Source organism: Oryzias latipes, chromosome 1 (genome assembly GCF_053564925.1).
Source record: "Oryzias latipes strain Hd-rR chromosome 1, Olatipes_Hd-rR_3.1".
NCBI lineage: Eukaryota > Metazoa > Chordata > Actinopteri > Beloniformes > Adrianichthyidae > Oryzias > Oryzias latipes.
Genome location: NC_136237.1, coordinates 36,222,905 through 36,239,870, shown reverse-complemented (window position 1 = coordinate 36,239,870; position 16,966 = coordinate 36,222,905). Strand labels below are relative to the sequence as shown.

The following is a 16,966-nucleotide window of genomic DNA, read 5'->3' as shown; positions in this document are numbered from 1 at the left end:
ACTTCTTAATGGAAAAACGTAAAAAGAAGCTAAATCCAGCCCTTTAGAAGGATCAAAGTCAATTTAATATTAGCTCATCCAACAGAAGAAAGAGATCGGCCAAAATCCCGTCACGTTTCCAACAAAGGCTTAAAAATGGCCCTTTCTGTAAGTTTAGGGTTGGCATGCTGTCTAGATTTGACGCAATGAAGATTTGTTTACAAACTTCCTTTTTTTTAACCGTTTGTCACAAAAAAAAGAACCAGTGCAAACTCAAACCACTTTCTTTTAAATCAATCATTTAGCCTTTTTAAGGATAACAAGCCGTTTAACCCTGACTGTCTCTTTGTGAAAGTCATTGCCTCACTTTAGTTAAACAGGACTAAATTGTGATGATTCACACATTTTGGAGAGCTTTTCTAACTAAACTAAGACCTGATCACTCAGGGACCTGTTGAATCAAAAACCACGACTTTTAGTGAATTTATCAAATATTAATGAAATACGAAAATACATTCCTGGGTCTTCAGAGACCCATAATGAGTCGTTGTTCACACTTGGATCAGTGGAGAACTTTCACTGGAGTTTCTGAGCACAAGATCATACAACATCAACATCATATAGAAGGCATCCTCCAAAGCTACGTTCACACCGGGCTTTTTTGACACATGTTCAGGAACACGCTTTCAGCCCATGGTGTTCACATTGGCCAAGCAGGGAAGGGCTTCATCTTTTTCTTTTTCTACTGTTTGCTAGCGCATGTCAGCCACCTACAGTTGGAAGAGGCTCTGTGCAAAATGATGTGGCGGTGCAAATCTTGCGAATCTTGCTACAGATTGTAAAGGTCTATGAGCCATATTTGGACCAAACATCATGAGAGTTGCCACTTCTGTGAATTAAAAGGGAGACCATTGATGTATCACTATCAAATCCAGGTCCTCAAAGTTCGACCCGGTTTAACTTGCTATATGCGTTCAATGGCCACCCGTTGTTTATTTGTAGAGTCCAATCATAGAAACTTGTTTAGCTAAGCGCGAAAATGAGATAGTTGATCACAGAAGTCCATGCGTGTTTACAGAAGTGGCAGCTTGAACGTGCGTTGCTGAGGGTGGTGTGAACGTAGCTTTACAGTTTTTAATGTGTTCTGTAATGTTGACATAAACCAGTGGTCATGAGAAAATTACCATTTCATTTAATCTTTATATAAACACACACACACATGTATACCATATTCTGGTTTGTATTATCTTTTTAAAATGACCTTTCTGTAGACAGCCTGAGTGCTGCTCAAATTTTCCTCTGTGTTTGTGATTTCAAGGAGTTCCTCAAAACGTTCTCAAACAGTCAAACCAAAAAAGAGTCACTAAAAAAAGTCCTTTAAAGAACTTCAAGAAGAACATCTCTACAAATAAAATGAGGCTTTTAACTAGAATAAAGTGTCAGAGACGAATCACAGCAAAGCTCCAGCTGTTTTTGACAAAGAGCTCCCGAAGCAGCTTCTTCACTGAACCTTCCTCTCTGCAACCTTCTAAAAATGGCAGCAAGTTGGGCCTAAATAATAAATGTGGCTTGATCTCGTAACATGGTGCTTAGAAGAGCTGCTACATCAATGTTTTTGCATACAGAGTAAATATGTCTGTTGCTATAGCTTTATAACAATTTCCTGGGTTGGGAGGTTTTCAAGCAAAAAACCGAAGGTGGAGTTTAGGCAAACTTTGACACATCCTGGATGTCCTGTTTTTTCAGGACATCCACTCTATATTTCACTCATAGAGAGACAATCTTCCATCTGTTCTGAAGATGCCACAAGCTTTTCTTTACACAGTTCAGGAATAACTGCACACAATGTCGCAACGTTCATTTGATATTATGACTGAGTCTGAGTTATTATGAGTCTGAGTCAATCAGTGTTTCTCTGGTTGCACAGAAAAAAACAACAACCCTTCTTTGCTAGAATAGTTACAAGCTCTTAAAATGAGGTCAAACCAACAACACATGACATTTAACACTGTGGCAATTTTAATTTAACAAACCCTGTGAAAATACACCCCTGAATTACAGCTTTAAGAGCCACCTTTGGCAGCAGTAACATAAGGTAATATTTACTGCCAGACACCACTTTACAGAGCAACTCAGCTCTTTACGGGTCTTTTTAGGAGGCACAGGGTCATAATTTCATAAAACTTTGAACAAGTGGTTCCACTGAAATTTTCGGCAAAGTACGTACAAATGTATCCAGTTTTGTTTTTTCATTGGAAAAAATCCTTTTGACTTTTTGTCATTTGAACCTTTATTGTTGAAATTCAATGAATAAAAATTTATTTTTGTTCATTTGCTATCATTCTGTTTGATCCTAGCTACAAGCACTAGTTTTAGAAATGTAAAAAAAAAAATGTTTGATAAACAGATCAATTCTAAAGAATACAGAGAAGTAGAGAAAAGTCCCAAACCCCTGCAGTACTGATTACTGTTAGTTATAGGAACATGAAAACAGTTTTTTACAATCTTTCACACATCGAGTGTTTGATCAACCTCTAAAAGCTTTATAACATGTCTGTAATTGCTACAGTGACCTCTGTGAATAAAACAAAAAAAAACCTTTGTTCTGTGAATGCAGAGGAAGCCTCTGTTGGTATGCTGCACTAACATCTGTGCAAATGTTGCAGCAATCTCTGTGCGAATATGCCAGCAACCGCGGTGTGAAGGCTGCTGGAGCCTCTGTGTGAATGTACCAGCAACATCTGTGTGAATATACCAGCAACCTCAATGTGAAAGCTGCAGCAGCCCCTCTATGAATGCTCCACTAACATCTGTGTGAATATACCAGCAACCTCAATGTGAAAGCTGCAGCAGCCCCTCTATGAATGCTCCACTAACATCTGTGTGAATATACCAGCAGCTCTGTGTGAAGGCTGATAGAGCCTCTATGTGAATGTTGCTGCTGCTCCTTTGTGAATGTTCCACAAACATCTAAGAACATGTACAGCAGCTTTGTGTAAATGTTGCACCAACCGTTGTGTAAAAATACCAGCAGCTGTAATTGCACCACTTAACTACATCTGTGAATTTTGCTGCAACCTCTATGTGAATGTAACAGCAGCTTATAGGTAAATGCTCTGCCAACCTCTATGTGAATGTAACAGCAGCGTATAAGTAAATGCTCTGCCAACCTCTGTGTGAATGTTACAGCAACTTCTGTCTAAGTAGAGCAGCCTCTGTAAATGGTTCAAAAGCCACCATGCCAAATGTATCCTCCTCATCTTTGCTTTTTTGTTTCTTTTTTTCGAGCGGATTGTGAAATATTTATGCTTTTAACTTATTAAAGCACAAAGTAACTTAAAGACTCAAAGTTTTCACATAACTTTTTTGTATCCTGTATACTAAATTGCAGCCAAATAAAAGTAAATTCCCTTTATTGGAAATGCTCTCACATTTTGTTTGAAATGATTTATGTTTTAAATGTTAACGTAAAAAAATTAGTGTGTTTTTTTTTTTTTTTTTTTAGCTTTTGACTGAAAGTCAAAAAAAAATTTTGATTCAGGACGCGTTGCTTGTTAGGAAGCCTTACATGTCGCCATTATTTTTTAGAGAACAAGCCATCCAGCAGCCTTAAGGACTTGAGTTTGACACTAGATAAACAATAGGATAATTTAACCGAAAATTAAACCAAAAAATTACATTTTTCTTTTTTTTTTTAAGTTACTAAAAAATATTTTCATGTTTGCCTTACTGTCTGTCTCTGCAGCAAACATGGATATGTCCTCCTTTTGATTTCTTTTTATCATTCTCTGACTGGATAAAAAGACAGCTCTTCACAACAATGTGATGGACTATTTGTAATTTTTAGTTGGCCAGTCAGATCCCATGATCACAGGCTTCTTCCATCTACGAAAAGACTTAAAGCAGCAGCCGATGAAGATGAAGCAGCAGACCTCGTCTCCCTCTGACGGCCCATTTACCCCATTTTTAAATGCAGTGACAGAAAAAAAGGCTTTGACAGAGAGGCCTCAGTCTTCAGGATACATCTTAAAGCTTTGATGCTGGGGGGGAACCAGCACACGATGACCTATTCATCCTCACAGATTTCCATTGCAGCGCCTCCTGACTGCGGGTTAAAAAACAAGTTCATGCACCATGTCATAATCAGCTCAGACATGAAATCTCTCCTTTTTCCCCCCAAACTGCATTTACAGAGACGAGCAGTCAAACATGGAATTGAAAAGGATGATCTACATTTGTCGAGTGTGATTCTTTTGTTCTGCTTCCTCTTTGCTATCAGGGGTCACTGGTGCACGCGGAGATGCTTCCATCTGCAGCAGGGACGACCTAAATGTGTTTATTCGAAGATCAATGCTGCAAACTGACTCATGATTCCTAAATTCCTCTTTTTTTATTTAAAAACCACAGATAAGTAAATCCATATTTTGCTAAAGGGATCACTTAACTGTTCATGAATTAGACCCCCACCCCTTTCTCTTGGAAGCTGTGTGGTAGTGCAGCAGAGATCCTAATCTTTGCATACATTAGAACCATTGATTTAATCTTCCTCTAAAAGGCCAGATTAGTCATAAATATTTAATAATCCCGCATAAATTAGTTTGGGCTTTTTATTACTGCAAAAATCTCTTGAATCTTTGACTTTAATAAGATAATTTCAACCATTTCTGGCTCAGAGTCTTGGTGCGCACGCAAACCTGCGTCAGTTGGGAAGAGTTCCTTGTCAGTTCAGTTTTAAGAACTACTGACAGCATCAATATTCAGCTCTGCGGTAACAGAGGTAACAGCACATTTATCGATTCCAATAAAAAGGCACAAGAAGAAAGTACAAGTGTGGCGCGCTCTGGAGCGCAGCAGCAGCGCGCGCGGTGCACCTGTTAACACGAGCTCCGCGGCGCAAAGTCGGGTCTTCTGTGTGAGGGATGTGAGGCAGGCAGTGGGCACTTGAGTGGTGTGTGTGTGTGTGTGGGGGGGGGGGGGGGGGGGGTTAAACTTACGCTGCTGTTCCTTCCTGACCAGTACACCACGGCGTGGTTGTGCGCAGAGTCCCCCGTCAGCGCGAAAGTGCTGCTGCTCAGCGGGGTACTCGCTCCGCCGTCCTCCCTGCTACAGCAGAGCTCGGGTCTGCCCGCTCTGTGACCGTCCAGCGCGGGCCCCCGCTCCCCCGGCGCGCCCACATCCGCGCCACCAAACTCTGCCAACTCCGGACCGCTCCTCTTGGCTCTCAGGAGAGCACTGGCCGCCCCCGATCCCCGATCCCTGCCGGACCCGAGGGCAGCATCCTGTGGAGCAACTTCATCCAAAGTGCCATCCTCGGCTCTGAACTCCACTTGGACACTCCTCAGGCTCTCCTCTGTCAGCTGTAATTCCTCCTGGTGAAGCCGAACCGGCCACGGACAACGGGCACAAGTGATCCCCGCCTCTGCGTGCTGCAGCGCGGCGATTATCACCCAGATGCCCAGAGATAAGTGCCAGTCTGGGCGCGCGCCAGCCCGAGCCTCCATCGCTGGCAGAGATGTGGGTGAGGGACGGCCGGAGACCTGATCCGACACCTGAACACGCGTCGCTCGGGTCGATGCGGATCTGAGGAGGAAACGCGCTCTTCGGCAAAACTGTGCACGTCCGAGGATGTTTGGTGGGGAAAGCCACGGCTTAGAGGGAGGAGCTGAACCACAGCCAGCTGCGAGCGAGCGCCCGGAAGAGACAGTGCGCGTGCGCGTGCGAGATGGCGCGACGGAGAGAGAGAAAGGAGCTGTCCGTGGTGCTGAATCTTTCGCTGATCTTTGAAGTTCTTCAGTGTGAGCACAGAAAGGTCTCTGTCTGACCTCAAGTTAAATTTTTGAGCCGCGCAAAAGAAAACAGAAAACAGAATCAAATTAAAGTGAAAATGATGTAAAAGCTCGCCTTTCACATTGCATTTTAAAGACCCTCCACCCCAACCCCCACACATAAAGTAGACTTTTCTTTATTTAAAAAAACGTAACTTTTATACTTTCAAAGTTTCTTTTGAAAAATTTAAAACATTTGAAACGCTAAAGCAGTAGATTTGCAACTTTAATTATAGACAAAAACAAACACACGAGAAAGTGGGCGTGGCTTGTTGTCAATGTGGGATGTGTTGGATAAAAGTAAAAAAAGCTGTTTTACATCATGCCTAAATTCTATTTGAGTTTTAAAAGCATATGTTTTTCAAAACACATAAGGATTTTTCATGCATAAACTCCATAGCGAAGTTGTTGTTTTGTTTTTGTTTGTTTAATTTTTTTTTTCCTTCATTAGGTTGGTTCTCTGGTTGGAAAAAGGTTCTGACCACATGTTGGTTCTGGATCAGATACTGATTTGTAACTGATTGCTAAAAGATATTGCCAAACTATTTGATGATCATTATATTTATGGATTCAATTTGTCATATCTCTACTTCTGTGTTTGTGCATGAAACAATAAGGAAAAATCCCTTTTTTTTCCCCCAAACAAACTAGGAGACTAAAGTTTACACCCCCCCCCCCCCCCCCCCCACCCCCCCCGCCAAATACACACACACACATACATCCCAGAAGGTGATGGATGATCTGAAAGACTGAGATTTTGTAGATCTTTATGTGAGTGCATTGATTCTTGAAATTTATAACAAGTTTCACTGGAGGTATGTTCACCTAGATCACATAATAATTATAATAATAATGGTAACAGTTTATCTTTTATGGTTCTTAGTTGATCGTTTTCTTTCATGGGGAAAATCAAGCCGCTGTTGTTTTTCTGGTCTCCAACCCTCCCGTGGGTGGAAGGCGCAGCCAGAGTGACAGTGTGGGGGTGGGGGTGCCGGGAGGATGCGCAGCAGTCACTGTCGGACTGGAAGGAATTGTTGGCGGAGAGTTGCAGCACTCCGCGGGGAGAAATAGCGCAGCGCCCGGAGGCGTGTGGGATGGGCTGGGGGCTGCTGTGCATCAAGGACTCGGATGAGCTGCTGATGAAAAAAAAGAGAAGAAGGAAAGAAGCAGCGGAGTGTCTGCTTTGCAGCAGCCCCTCCTTCATTAACGCAGTGGCATTTGCCATCCGTGACTGTCGAGCTGGCCGCCCACAAACTGCAGATCGAGGAAAACTCCAGGGATTCTGGTGGAGTTCTCCCACATCCCCAAAAGATGAGAGCCAGAGAACGACAGCTGCAGTGCGTGGAGTTTGATTTCAGAGATGCAGAACCTGAACGCAGTTTCACAACACATGAACAAGCTATGAAGAAACTCCTGGAAGTATAGAGGCCACAAAATGCAGCAAAAACAAATACTTTTCTTTCTTTTTTCCCCAACTTGTCCTGTCCAACAGCTGAGCAAATAGCTAAGAGCTGAAGGCCTCACATTGGACATAATTTACTGTTACAGCATGAATCTTCTGACTCACAAGGTGTATATTTGTATAAACCCCTCTTGTAATTTAGGCTTACCTTTATTTATTTTAATAGTAATTATATTTTTAACTGTTTTTTATTGGATCCGACAGAAAAGAGAGAGGGATGTGTGTGCATGTATGTGTGTGTGGGGGGGGGGGGGGTGACAATCTTTTACAACCTTGTTTTTGTGGAAAGTCTTGAAGAATCCATTAAAAAGTTGACATAGACAACGCAACAACATTTTCCGACTGTTGCTGTCCTCTGGTAAAACCTGCATCATCATCCAAATCTCACTTTCAATCAACTATTCACATGCTGGAACAACCAGATTGTTCCTAATAAAAGATCTTTTAAAGGTTGCTTCATAATTTATAGAAACATTGGTCAGTTTTTTGGGTTTTTTTTGTTTTGTTTTAGTTCTATGGGTTTACCAGCAACAAACTTGATAGATAAAAAGTGATAGAAGCTCTTGTCCCCTATTGGGAACAAGAAACCAACATTAACAGCTTTAGTTTTTTTAAAACAAAGGCTCACAGTTTCTCTCGCTTAAGTCATAGCAATGGGGTAACCAAACAGATGCCTCATAGTGGTAAAAACCAAACATTACAGCAAAGTTGACATTGACAATCAAATTATATTTTCAATTCGAGTGTTTGAAATACAACTTCTTAACACCCCAACTGGTACTTATGTAAAAATGTTTAGAAATAAAATAACACACTCACTTCTTTTTTGGCTTTAGGCAGACTAGAACAAGAGTGTTGTTTTCTTTTGTCCCCTTACCTCGTAGCTCAAAACCATTGCTTCAATTTAACTGACTCCACTGCCTTTTTCAAATGTATGTGGGACACCACATAGCACTGTGTTGTTGGTATGGTAGTGTATATCTCCGCTGTGTCACTTTTACTAGTTACAAAATCACAACAAATATTAAATAATCTCCTGCTGGCAGACTCATCACTCCTTACACTTGCTCCTGTTGCCTTTTTCCATCAGATGTGTCACTTTGTGGATGTTTGTCTCCCATTATTGACCCTTGGATGCCCTCATAGCTCATGTCATTTTCCTGTGAGACTGTCAGCTAAACCGCATTACTCAGACATGTCCAGCATTGTCTTCTAACTCTTCTGTCTTAGTTTGTTTTACTTGACTTACTTAGATCTTCTGACATTTTTATATTTCTGAATCTGATGAGTTTTGGATTGAAAACCCAAATAGCCAAATAGACCATTTGGTTTGCTCTGAAAGAATCAAGATTTCCCATTCACTGATTAAATACACAGAATAGAGACCCAATGTTTAGCCTTTTTGACAAGACTGACCTGTAATGATTTGACCTGTTTGCATTTGGTTAGGAGTCTTTCGTGTTTCCTTTTTAAAGCATCTGTTTTGTTTGGACAGAATAGTTCAACAATAGTTCTCTGCATGTGAACTCTGTGCCACTGTCAGATGTGATAGACATTACCCTTCTAAAAGGGCCAACATCTGCTGGAAATGTCTCTGTTGGTCCAGTGAATCACATTTCATCTTCAAAAATTGGACAGAAACTGCACAGGAATAATCATAAGTGAACAATAGTTCATATTTGAATCCACCAATAGACTTAACCCTTGTGCTATCTTAGATGACCCCACCCTTACATTGACGTGTTCTCCCTACCATGACAAAGGTGGATAAAGGTGGAAAGATTTCATTTAATCCATGGACACCAGTGAAGATCACAAATCATTGAAGAAAAAAGGTTCAGTGCACTTTCTAGTGGGTCTAGATGACCCAACTCCCAACGTTAAAGTGCCTAGGATGGCACAAGGGTTACTAGTGGTTGGAGCCACTAAATCTGCACAGAAGTCTCTGCTCTAATATTGGGATCTTGAAAGTTGTACAAATTTTCCCTGAACAAACTCTTGCTAAGGTCTTCTGCTTTGCTCTTAATCTGCATTTTACAACCCACATTTTGCAATCAAAGCACATATTTTAAGTTGCAGTGACTCAAAACCTTTCCCATATTTTTAAATCTTGACAGGTGTTGCACTTATCACTTTCCCTTCACCACATTTTGCTAGAAATATAACTTTCCATGCTCATTATGTCAAAGTTTGTGTCATGACGAGCGTAACGAATAGACCCAGACGCTGGAACCCGGAAGAAACACAGGTGAGTACGTGGTGGAATGAAAAAAGGTTTTAATATTGATTCTTGGTTTGTGGATTGTTCTTGGTGGAGTTGACATCCTTGGAGGAACCCGCGGCGAGGCGTGACAGGAGGGAATGCTGTGGCTTGGATCCGTGGATGAAGAAGACTCAGACGACCACTCGTGTTTATGGATTCCTGGGAACAAGGTAGAGAGCGAGACTTAGACCAAGGCTTAATAACGAGAGCTATGAACATGACGACCATACTATGCACCATCAGGGGCAACGGACTGGTGATGAATACTGATCGGGTCCCTTAAGAAGACAGGCAGGTGATGAGGTAAGTGGTCGCAGCTGAGTCGCATCAGGAACCAAGCAGAGAGGGGAGGAATCTGACAGAGGCACCATGACAGTACCCCCCCCCCCCCCCCCCTCAACGACCGCCTCCAGGCGGTCAAGGGCGGCGATCTGGGTGGGCCCGGTAGAAATCCTCAATGAGCGAGGGGTCCAAAATAAACGAGCGGGGAATCCAGGTGCGCTCCTCCGGACCGTAGCCCACCCAGTCGACCAGGAACTGGAACCCACGACCCCTACGACGGACATCCAGAACCCGGCTGACGTCATAGGCCGGAGCGCCGTCGATGAGCCGGGCAGGCGGAGGGGAAGTGGACGGAGGGCACAGAGGACTGTCCTGAACTGGCTTGACCTGCGAGATATGGAAAGACGGGTGTACCTTGAGGGCCTTGGGCAGACGGAGACGGACGCAGGTAAGATTGATGACCTTTTCGATGACATAAGGACCAATGAATCTGGGAGCCAGTTTCTTGGAGGATGCTTGGATGGGTATGTTGCGGGTTGAGAGCCAGACCCTCTGACCAGGTTGGTAATCGGGTCCCACCACCCTGCGGCGATTGGCTAGGCGGCAGTTGTTCTCCTTGGTGCGGAGGAGAGCAGCCCTCGTCTGATTCCACACACGTTGACAACGTTGTAGGTGGTGTTGAACGGAAGGCACTGCCAAGTCCAGTTCCTGAGATGGAAACAGAGGTGGTGAGTACCCAAGGGCGGCCTCAAAAGGAGAGATCCCGGTAGCAGTGGAGGGATGAGTATTATGAGCATACTCGATCCAGACGAGGTATTGGGACCAGTCCTGCTGATTCTGTGCCGCCAGACAGCGAAGAGCTGCCTCCAGTTCCTGGTTCGCTCTCTCTGCCTGGCCGTTGGATTGTGGGTGATAGCCGGAGGTGAGACGGACCGTGGCCCCCAAGGCCGTACAAAACGCCTTCCAGACTTGCGAGATGAACTAGGGGCCACGGTCGGAGACGATGTCAGCGGGGATACCATGGTGACGGAAGACATGATTAATCATGATTTCAGCAGTTGCAGTGGCGGTGGGTAGTTGAGGGAGAGGAATGAAGTGAGCCATCTTAGAGAAGCGGTCAATGACTGTGAGAATGACTGTATTACCTCGTTAGGGGGGTAACCCAGTGACAAAGTCTATAGCCAGGTGAGACCATGGACGATTGGGGGTAGAGAGTGGGTGAAGTAACCCCGCTGGAGCAGAGGACGACGCCTTGGAACGGGCACAAGTGGTGCACGCCGAGACGTATTCGCGGACGTCTTTATCCATGGAGGGCCAGAAAAACCTCTTCCGGAGTAGGTTAAGGGTCCGGTGCACCCCACCATGGCACGCCACACAAGAGGAATGACCCCAGGAAATGACGTCCGAGCGAAGTGAGGATGGCACAAACAGTGTACCCCTTGGAGCTGGCGGGTGGTCAGTCTCCTCACCTTGAGCCTGGAGAACCTTGGATTCAATGTCCCAGGTAAGGGTCCCAATGATGCAGGTGGGCGGCAGAATGGGTGTGGTGGTGCTTTCTGAGGGGCTATACTTCCGGGAGGCACCATGACAGTTTGTAGAGTAGCACATCCTGTCCTTGTTTAAGGGTGACTGTTGTCCCCAATAGGGTGGCTGACTTCACAAAGAAAAAGTCCTTTGGGTGTGTTAGAATAAACAATGCGCATCTCAGCGTAATGTTTGAGGTCCTGTGCTGTCGATCAGGAAAACTTCAGCATCCTCTCTTTGCTGTGCCACACTTTTTGCCTTAGCTTTGGGTCCCATCTGCTGATTCCACGCAGTGCATCTCTGATTTACAGGTTTTATCAAAGTTTGAAAACTTTGCACCATTGCTAAAAATGTGTGAAGTAGCTCCCGTATTGACCAACAGGCCTCTCTCCCCAATACTGCACTCCGGCAGCTGCTGAATTTTATGTCTGTGTCCTCGATTCTGCTGAAGGTGTAATCTCCTGCCGCAGCTCTAGATTGCCTGAATGAAATAAAAAATTTTAGCACCCAAAAGTTAAATAATTTAAGAAAAACTGAAAGATGAAGCCCCACTGCAAGGCTCACTGCAGAGCACTTCGCATGCATTAAACTTTGTCACCAAATTAGATTGTCAGTCTGGATTTACCAGCAGAGGGGTTTTTCCAAAGTTGATTTAGAAAGAGGAAAACCACACGTCTGTGTCAGATGAGAAAGGTTTGTGGTAAAATAATTCTCAGAAAATTAGGTTGAACCAGAAGCAAATGCTTCTACTCTGTGGTTGTCAACACGTCAAACAAGTAAGCCCTGGTTTGCTTGAGAAATTAACAGAGGTGTAAAGTACTTGAGTAATTTTACTTGATTACTGTACTTAAGTATTATTTTTGGGGATTTTTACTTTACTTGAGTACAATTAAAAATCAATACTTTTACTTTTACTTAATTACATTTTTTTAGAAAAAAAAGTACTTTTTACTCCTTACAATTTTATTTACAGTCAAAAAGTACTTATTTTTTGGAGATCACTTCATTCTATTTTCCCTTGCTATTACCAAACCAATTGAATTGCGCTGATGCCCAGTTTAATTTAAATGTTATTTATTCTGCCTATGAAAATCGTTTTCACATTATATGAAATTGGTCAGACATGTTCATTGGTCCTTTGGAAGTGACGTCATGTCACATCTATTACCACAATGCACAGCACCTTGACCTGGAAATTAGGGAAATTATAACAGTCAATCAGTGGAAGAAAATGGAGGAAGTATGTGATTCATCAGCAGCTGCGAGCAGCACAGTCCAAAATCAGCCACAGGATCAAGAGCACCCGTGGCCGTATCTTCGCGAATTCTTTTCTTTAAGTGGTGTAAATAAAGATTCATTCAAGATGAAATGTGTCCTCTGTCTCCCGCTTAATAAAGAAATATCGGCCTTCAAAAGTTCGCCATCAAACCTAAGGAAGCATATTGAGGTAAGTACATTAAGTATTTTGTTTTACTGATAGTTTTTTTTTTTTTTTTTTTTTTTTTTTTTTTTTTTGGGTGTGCATGTTTTGACGTTGATGGCGCGCCTTTTATATGTGTAGTAGGCCTATTTTCACTAATGCATGCGATTGACAATATAAGGCTCACGTAATAAAATGCTAAAATGCATTTGTAATTGGTAACGTTAGGTCCACGGGAAATTTGGCGCCTATTGCAGCTTTGAATAATCATTATCATTCCGTGCTCTCATTGTGTTTGAATTCATGCAAAACACAAGAAAACCAAGCGAGAAATTTTTTTCCAAACATGTTGTATTGTCAAAACGGTAACACTTTACAATGAGGTTGATTAGTTCATGTATTAACTAACATTAAATAACCATGAGCAATACATTTGTTACTGTATCTGTTAATCTTTGTTAACGTTAGTTAATAGAAATACAGATGTTCATTGTTTGTTCATGTTAGTTCACAGTGCATTAACTAATGTTAACAAGATATAAAGTATTAGTAAATGTTGAAATTAACATGTATACGTGCAGTTCATTATTAGTTCATGTTAACTAATGTAGTTAACTAACGAACCTTATTGTAAAAGTGTTACCATCAAAACTAATGTAATGAAATCAATTCACCCTGTCATGTCAGCCTTACAGTCCTGTGTTTTTGTCAATATAATCAGAAATAAAATTAATGTTTGATTGTCACTAAATGCTACTGTATTTCTAAAATCAACAAGTATTTAACATTATAAAGTGTGCAATTGGCTGCAAATGTCAGTTTTATTAAAGGGTTAGTTCACCCAAAAATGAAAATAATGTCATTAATGACTCGCCCTCATGTCGTTCCAAGCCCGTAAGACCTCCGTTCATCTTCAGAACACAGTTTAAGATATTTTAGATTTAGTCCGAGAGCTTTCTGTGCCTCCATTGAGAATGTATGTACGGTATACTGTCCATGTCCAGAAAGGTAATAAAAACATCAAAGTAGTCCATGTGACATCAGTGGGTTAGTTAGAATTTTTTGAAGCATCGAATACATTTTGGTCCAAAAATAACAAAACCTACGACTTTATTCGGCATTGTATTCTCTTCCGGGTCTGTTGTCAATCCGCGTTCACGACTTCGCAGTGACGCTACAATGCTGAATAAAGTCGTAGGTTTTGTTATTTTTGGACCAAAATGTATTTTCGATGCTTCAAATAATTCTACCTAACCCACTGATGTCACATGGACTACTTTGATGTTTTTATTACCTTTCTGGACATGGACAGTATACCGTACATACATTTTCAGTGGAGGGACAGAAAGCTCTCGGACTAAATCTAAAATATCTTAAACTGTGTTCCGAAGATGAACGGAGGTGTTACGGGCTTGGAACGACATGAGGGTGAGTCATTAATGACATCTTTTCATTTTTGGGTGAACTAACCCTTTAATGCTGTAATCAGAGAGTGTATGTGTAATTGTTACATTTATTGCATACAATATAAATATTTATTTGTTGTTTTTACAGAGAATGCACCCAAATTACCTCAAAAACTACTCTAAATTGACAGCACAGAAGAGAAAGATCGGGACCTCCACCCATGCTTCCAGCAGTAAGCAACTGAAAGTTGACTCAGTTTTCCCAGTCAAACATGTGTCTCCAGTCACTGTGAACAAAGCTATATTAAGGTACATCATTCAAGGACTTCATCCTTTCAGCACTGTTGATCTGCCATCATTTAAAGAGCTGATTAGTACACTGCAGCCTGGCATTTCTGTCATTACAAGGCCTACTTTACGCTCCAAGATAGCTGAAGCTGCTCTGATCATGAAACAGAAAGTGACTGCTGCCATGAGTGAAGTTGAATGGATTGCAACCACAACGGATTGTTGGACTGCACGTAGAAAGTCATTCATTGGTGTAACTGCTCACTGGATCAACCCTGGAAGTCTTGAAAGACATTCCGCTGCACTTGCCTGCAAAAGATTAATGGGCTCTCATACTTTTGAGGTACTGGCCAGTGCCATGAATGATATCCACTCAGAGTATGAAATACGTGACAAGGTTGTTTGCACAACCACAGACAGTGGTTCCAACTTTATGAAGGCTTTCAGAGTTTTTGGTGTGGAAAACAATGATATCGAGACTGAGGCAAGAAGGTGTGAAAGTGATGACACTGATTCTGAAGGCTGTGGTGAGGGAAGTGATGGTGTGGAATTCCAAGATGCCTCACGAGTCCTGGACCAAGACGATGGCTTCGAATTCCAGCTACCAAAACATCAAAAGTGTGCCTGTCACTTACTTAACCTAGTCTCAAGCGTTGATGCCCAAAAAGCTCTCTCAAATGAACACTACAAGAAACTCTACAGATCTGTCTTTGGCAAATGCCAAGCTTTATGGAATAAAAGCAGCCGATCGGCTCTAGCAGCTGAAGCTGTTGAATCAGAAAGCCGGCTTCAGCTTTTAAGGCCAAACCAAACGCGGTGGAATTCAACTTTTATGGCTGTTGACAGAATTCTTCAAATTTGCAAAGAAGCAGGAGAAGGCGCACTTCGGAATATATGCACCTCTCTTGAGGTTCCAATGTAAGTGTTTTTCCCCTCTATCGATGTAAACAAATGTGGGTTGTTTTTGTTTAATACTCTTTGATTATGCTGATTTCTCCTGTAGGTTTAATCCAGCAGAAATGCTGTTCTTGACAGAGTGGGCCAACACAATGCGTCCAGTTGCAAAAGTACTCGACATCTTGCAAGCGGAAACGAATACACAGCTGGGGTGGCTGCTGCCTAGTGTCCATCAGTTAAGCTTGAAACTTCAGCGACTCCACCATTCTCTCAGGTACTGTGACCCACTTGTGGATGCCCTACAACAAGGAATCCAAACACGATTCAAGCATATGTTTGAAGATCCTGAGATCATAGCAGCTGCCATCCTTCTCCCTAAATTTCGGACCTCTTGGACAAATGATGAAACCATCATAAAACGAGGTAAATGAATGCAAGCAACATACACTTGACGAATTCTAATCTGGGCAACCTTTGAGCCATACCAAAATTATTCTTTTATTTATTTATTTTTGCACTTTTTAGGAATGTTATATCCCATCTTTGGCTGTGATCTCAATATGAATATTGATGTAAAGTATTCTTGCAGCAGGTTGTAGTTATCCCTCAGTGTTTCTTGAAACCAAACTCATATGTATCATATGTGGTTTGGAAATGCAGTTAGATTTTATGCTAAAATAAGGGATTTGCATGATTTTAGATGTAGATGACTGCACGTAAATGTAGTTAATGACAAAATCCATAAAATTTGTTCCCAGTCAGAAGCCCCTCAACCAAACTTTTCTTTGTGTCTGCTCACTGTGCTTGTAGGCATGGACTACATCAGAGTGCATCTGGAGCCTTTGGACCACAAGAAGGAATTGGCCAACAGTTCATCTGATGATGAAGATTTTTTCGCTTCTTTGAAACCGACAACACATGAAGCCAGCAAAGAGTTGGATGGATATCTGGCCTGTGTTTCAGACACCAGGGAGTCTCTGCTCACGTTTCCTGCTATTTGCAGCCTCTCTATCAAGACTAATACACCTCTTCCCGCATCGGCTGCCTGTGAGAGGCTTTTCAGCACTGCAGGATTGCTTTTCAGCCCCAAAAGAGCTAGGCTTGACACTAACAATTTTGAGAATCAGCTTCTACTGAAGTTAAATCTGAGGTTTTACAACTTTGAGTAGCGTGTACTGGCATTAGATTGTCTGTCTTATAGTTTGATAATTAAATACAAACAGTTCTAAAGCAGGATAAAACCTTGTATGCATTTCATTTAATGTTTTTTGAGATTAAAAGCTTAAACAAGAATCTCTAGTTTTCTTTCTTGCTTTTACTTTTACTTCCTTAATACTCAAGTACAATTTTAATGGAGTACTTTTTTACTTTTACTCAAGTAAGATTCTAGCCAGATACTTTTACTTTTAATTGAGTAAAATTTTCCCTAAGTACTTGTACTTTCACTTGAGTAAAATTTTTGAGTACTTTTTACACCTCTGGAAATTAACTTCTCGGTTCACTTGCTAATGTATTCTGGTGCAGTTCACTTCAGTGTGAATGGAAAGCCACACTTCAATGAACCAAAAAACAGGAAGTAAACTGAAAGATGTGAATGAAATAAGCACTGTGCGTTATATC

The 16,966-nt window shown here is 41.9% G+C and overlaps 1 protein-coding gene and 1 long non-coding RNA gene across 3 annotated transcripts in view; one reads left to right on the top strand and one right to left on the bottom strand.

The window, feature by feature from the left end:
- sorcs3a (sortilin related VPS10 domain containing receptor 3a) overlaps positions 1-5,693 on the bottom strand; it is a 260,608-nt gene extending 254,915 nt beyond the window's left edge. Inside the window, exon 1 of the mRNA XM_023954909.2 lies at positions 4,974-5,693. Within this exon, the coding sequence (XP_023810677.1) occupies positions 4,974-5,480 (507 nt within the window). The 5' untranslated portion in view covers positions 5,481-5,693. The remainder of the gene's footprint in view (positions 1-4,973) is intronic.
- A 6,443-nt stretch (positions 5,694-12,136) lies between these two features.
- LOC111947447 (uncharacterized) lies at positions 12,137-16,639 on the top strand. Of its 2 annotated transcripts, XR_013658602.1 has the most exons (4): positions 12,137-12,782; positions 14,310-15,367; positions 15,453-15,769; positions 16,157-16,639. It is a non-coding gene; the product is annotated as an uncharacterized LOC111947447 (long non-coding RNA). The 2 variants fall into 2 exon arrangements; XR_013658601.1 differs by lacking the exon at positions 12,137-12,782 and having other exon boundaries at positions 12,822-15,367.
- Positions 16,640-16,966: the final 327 nt, after the last annotated feature.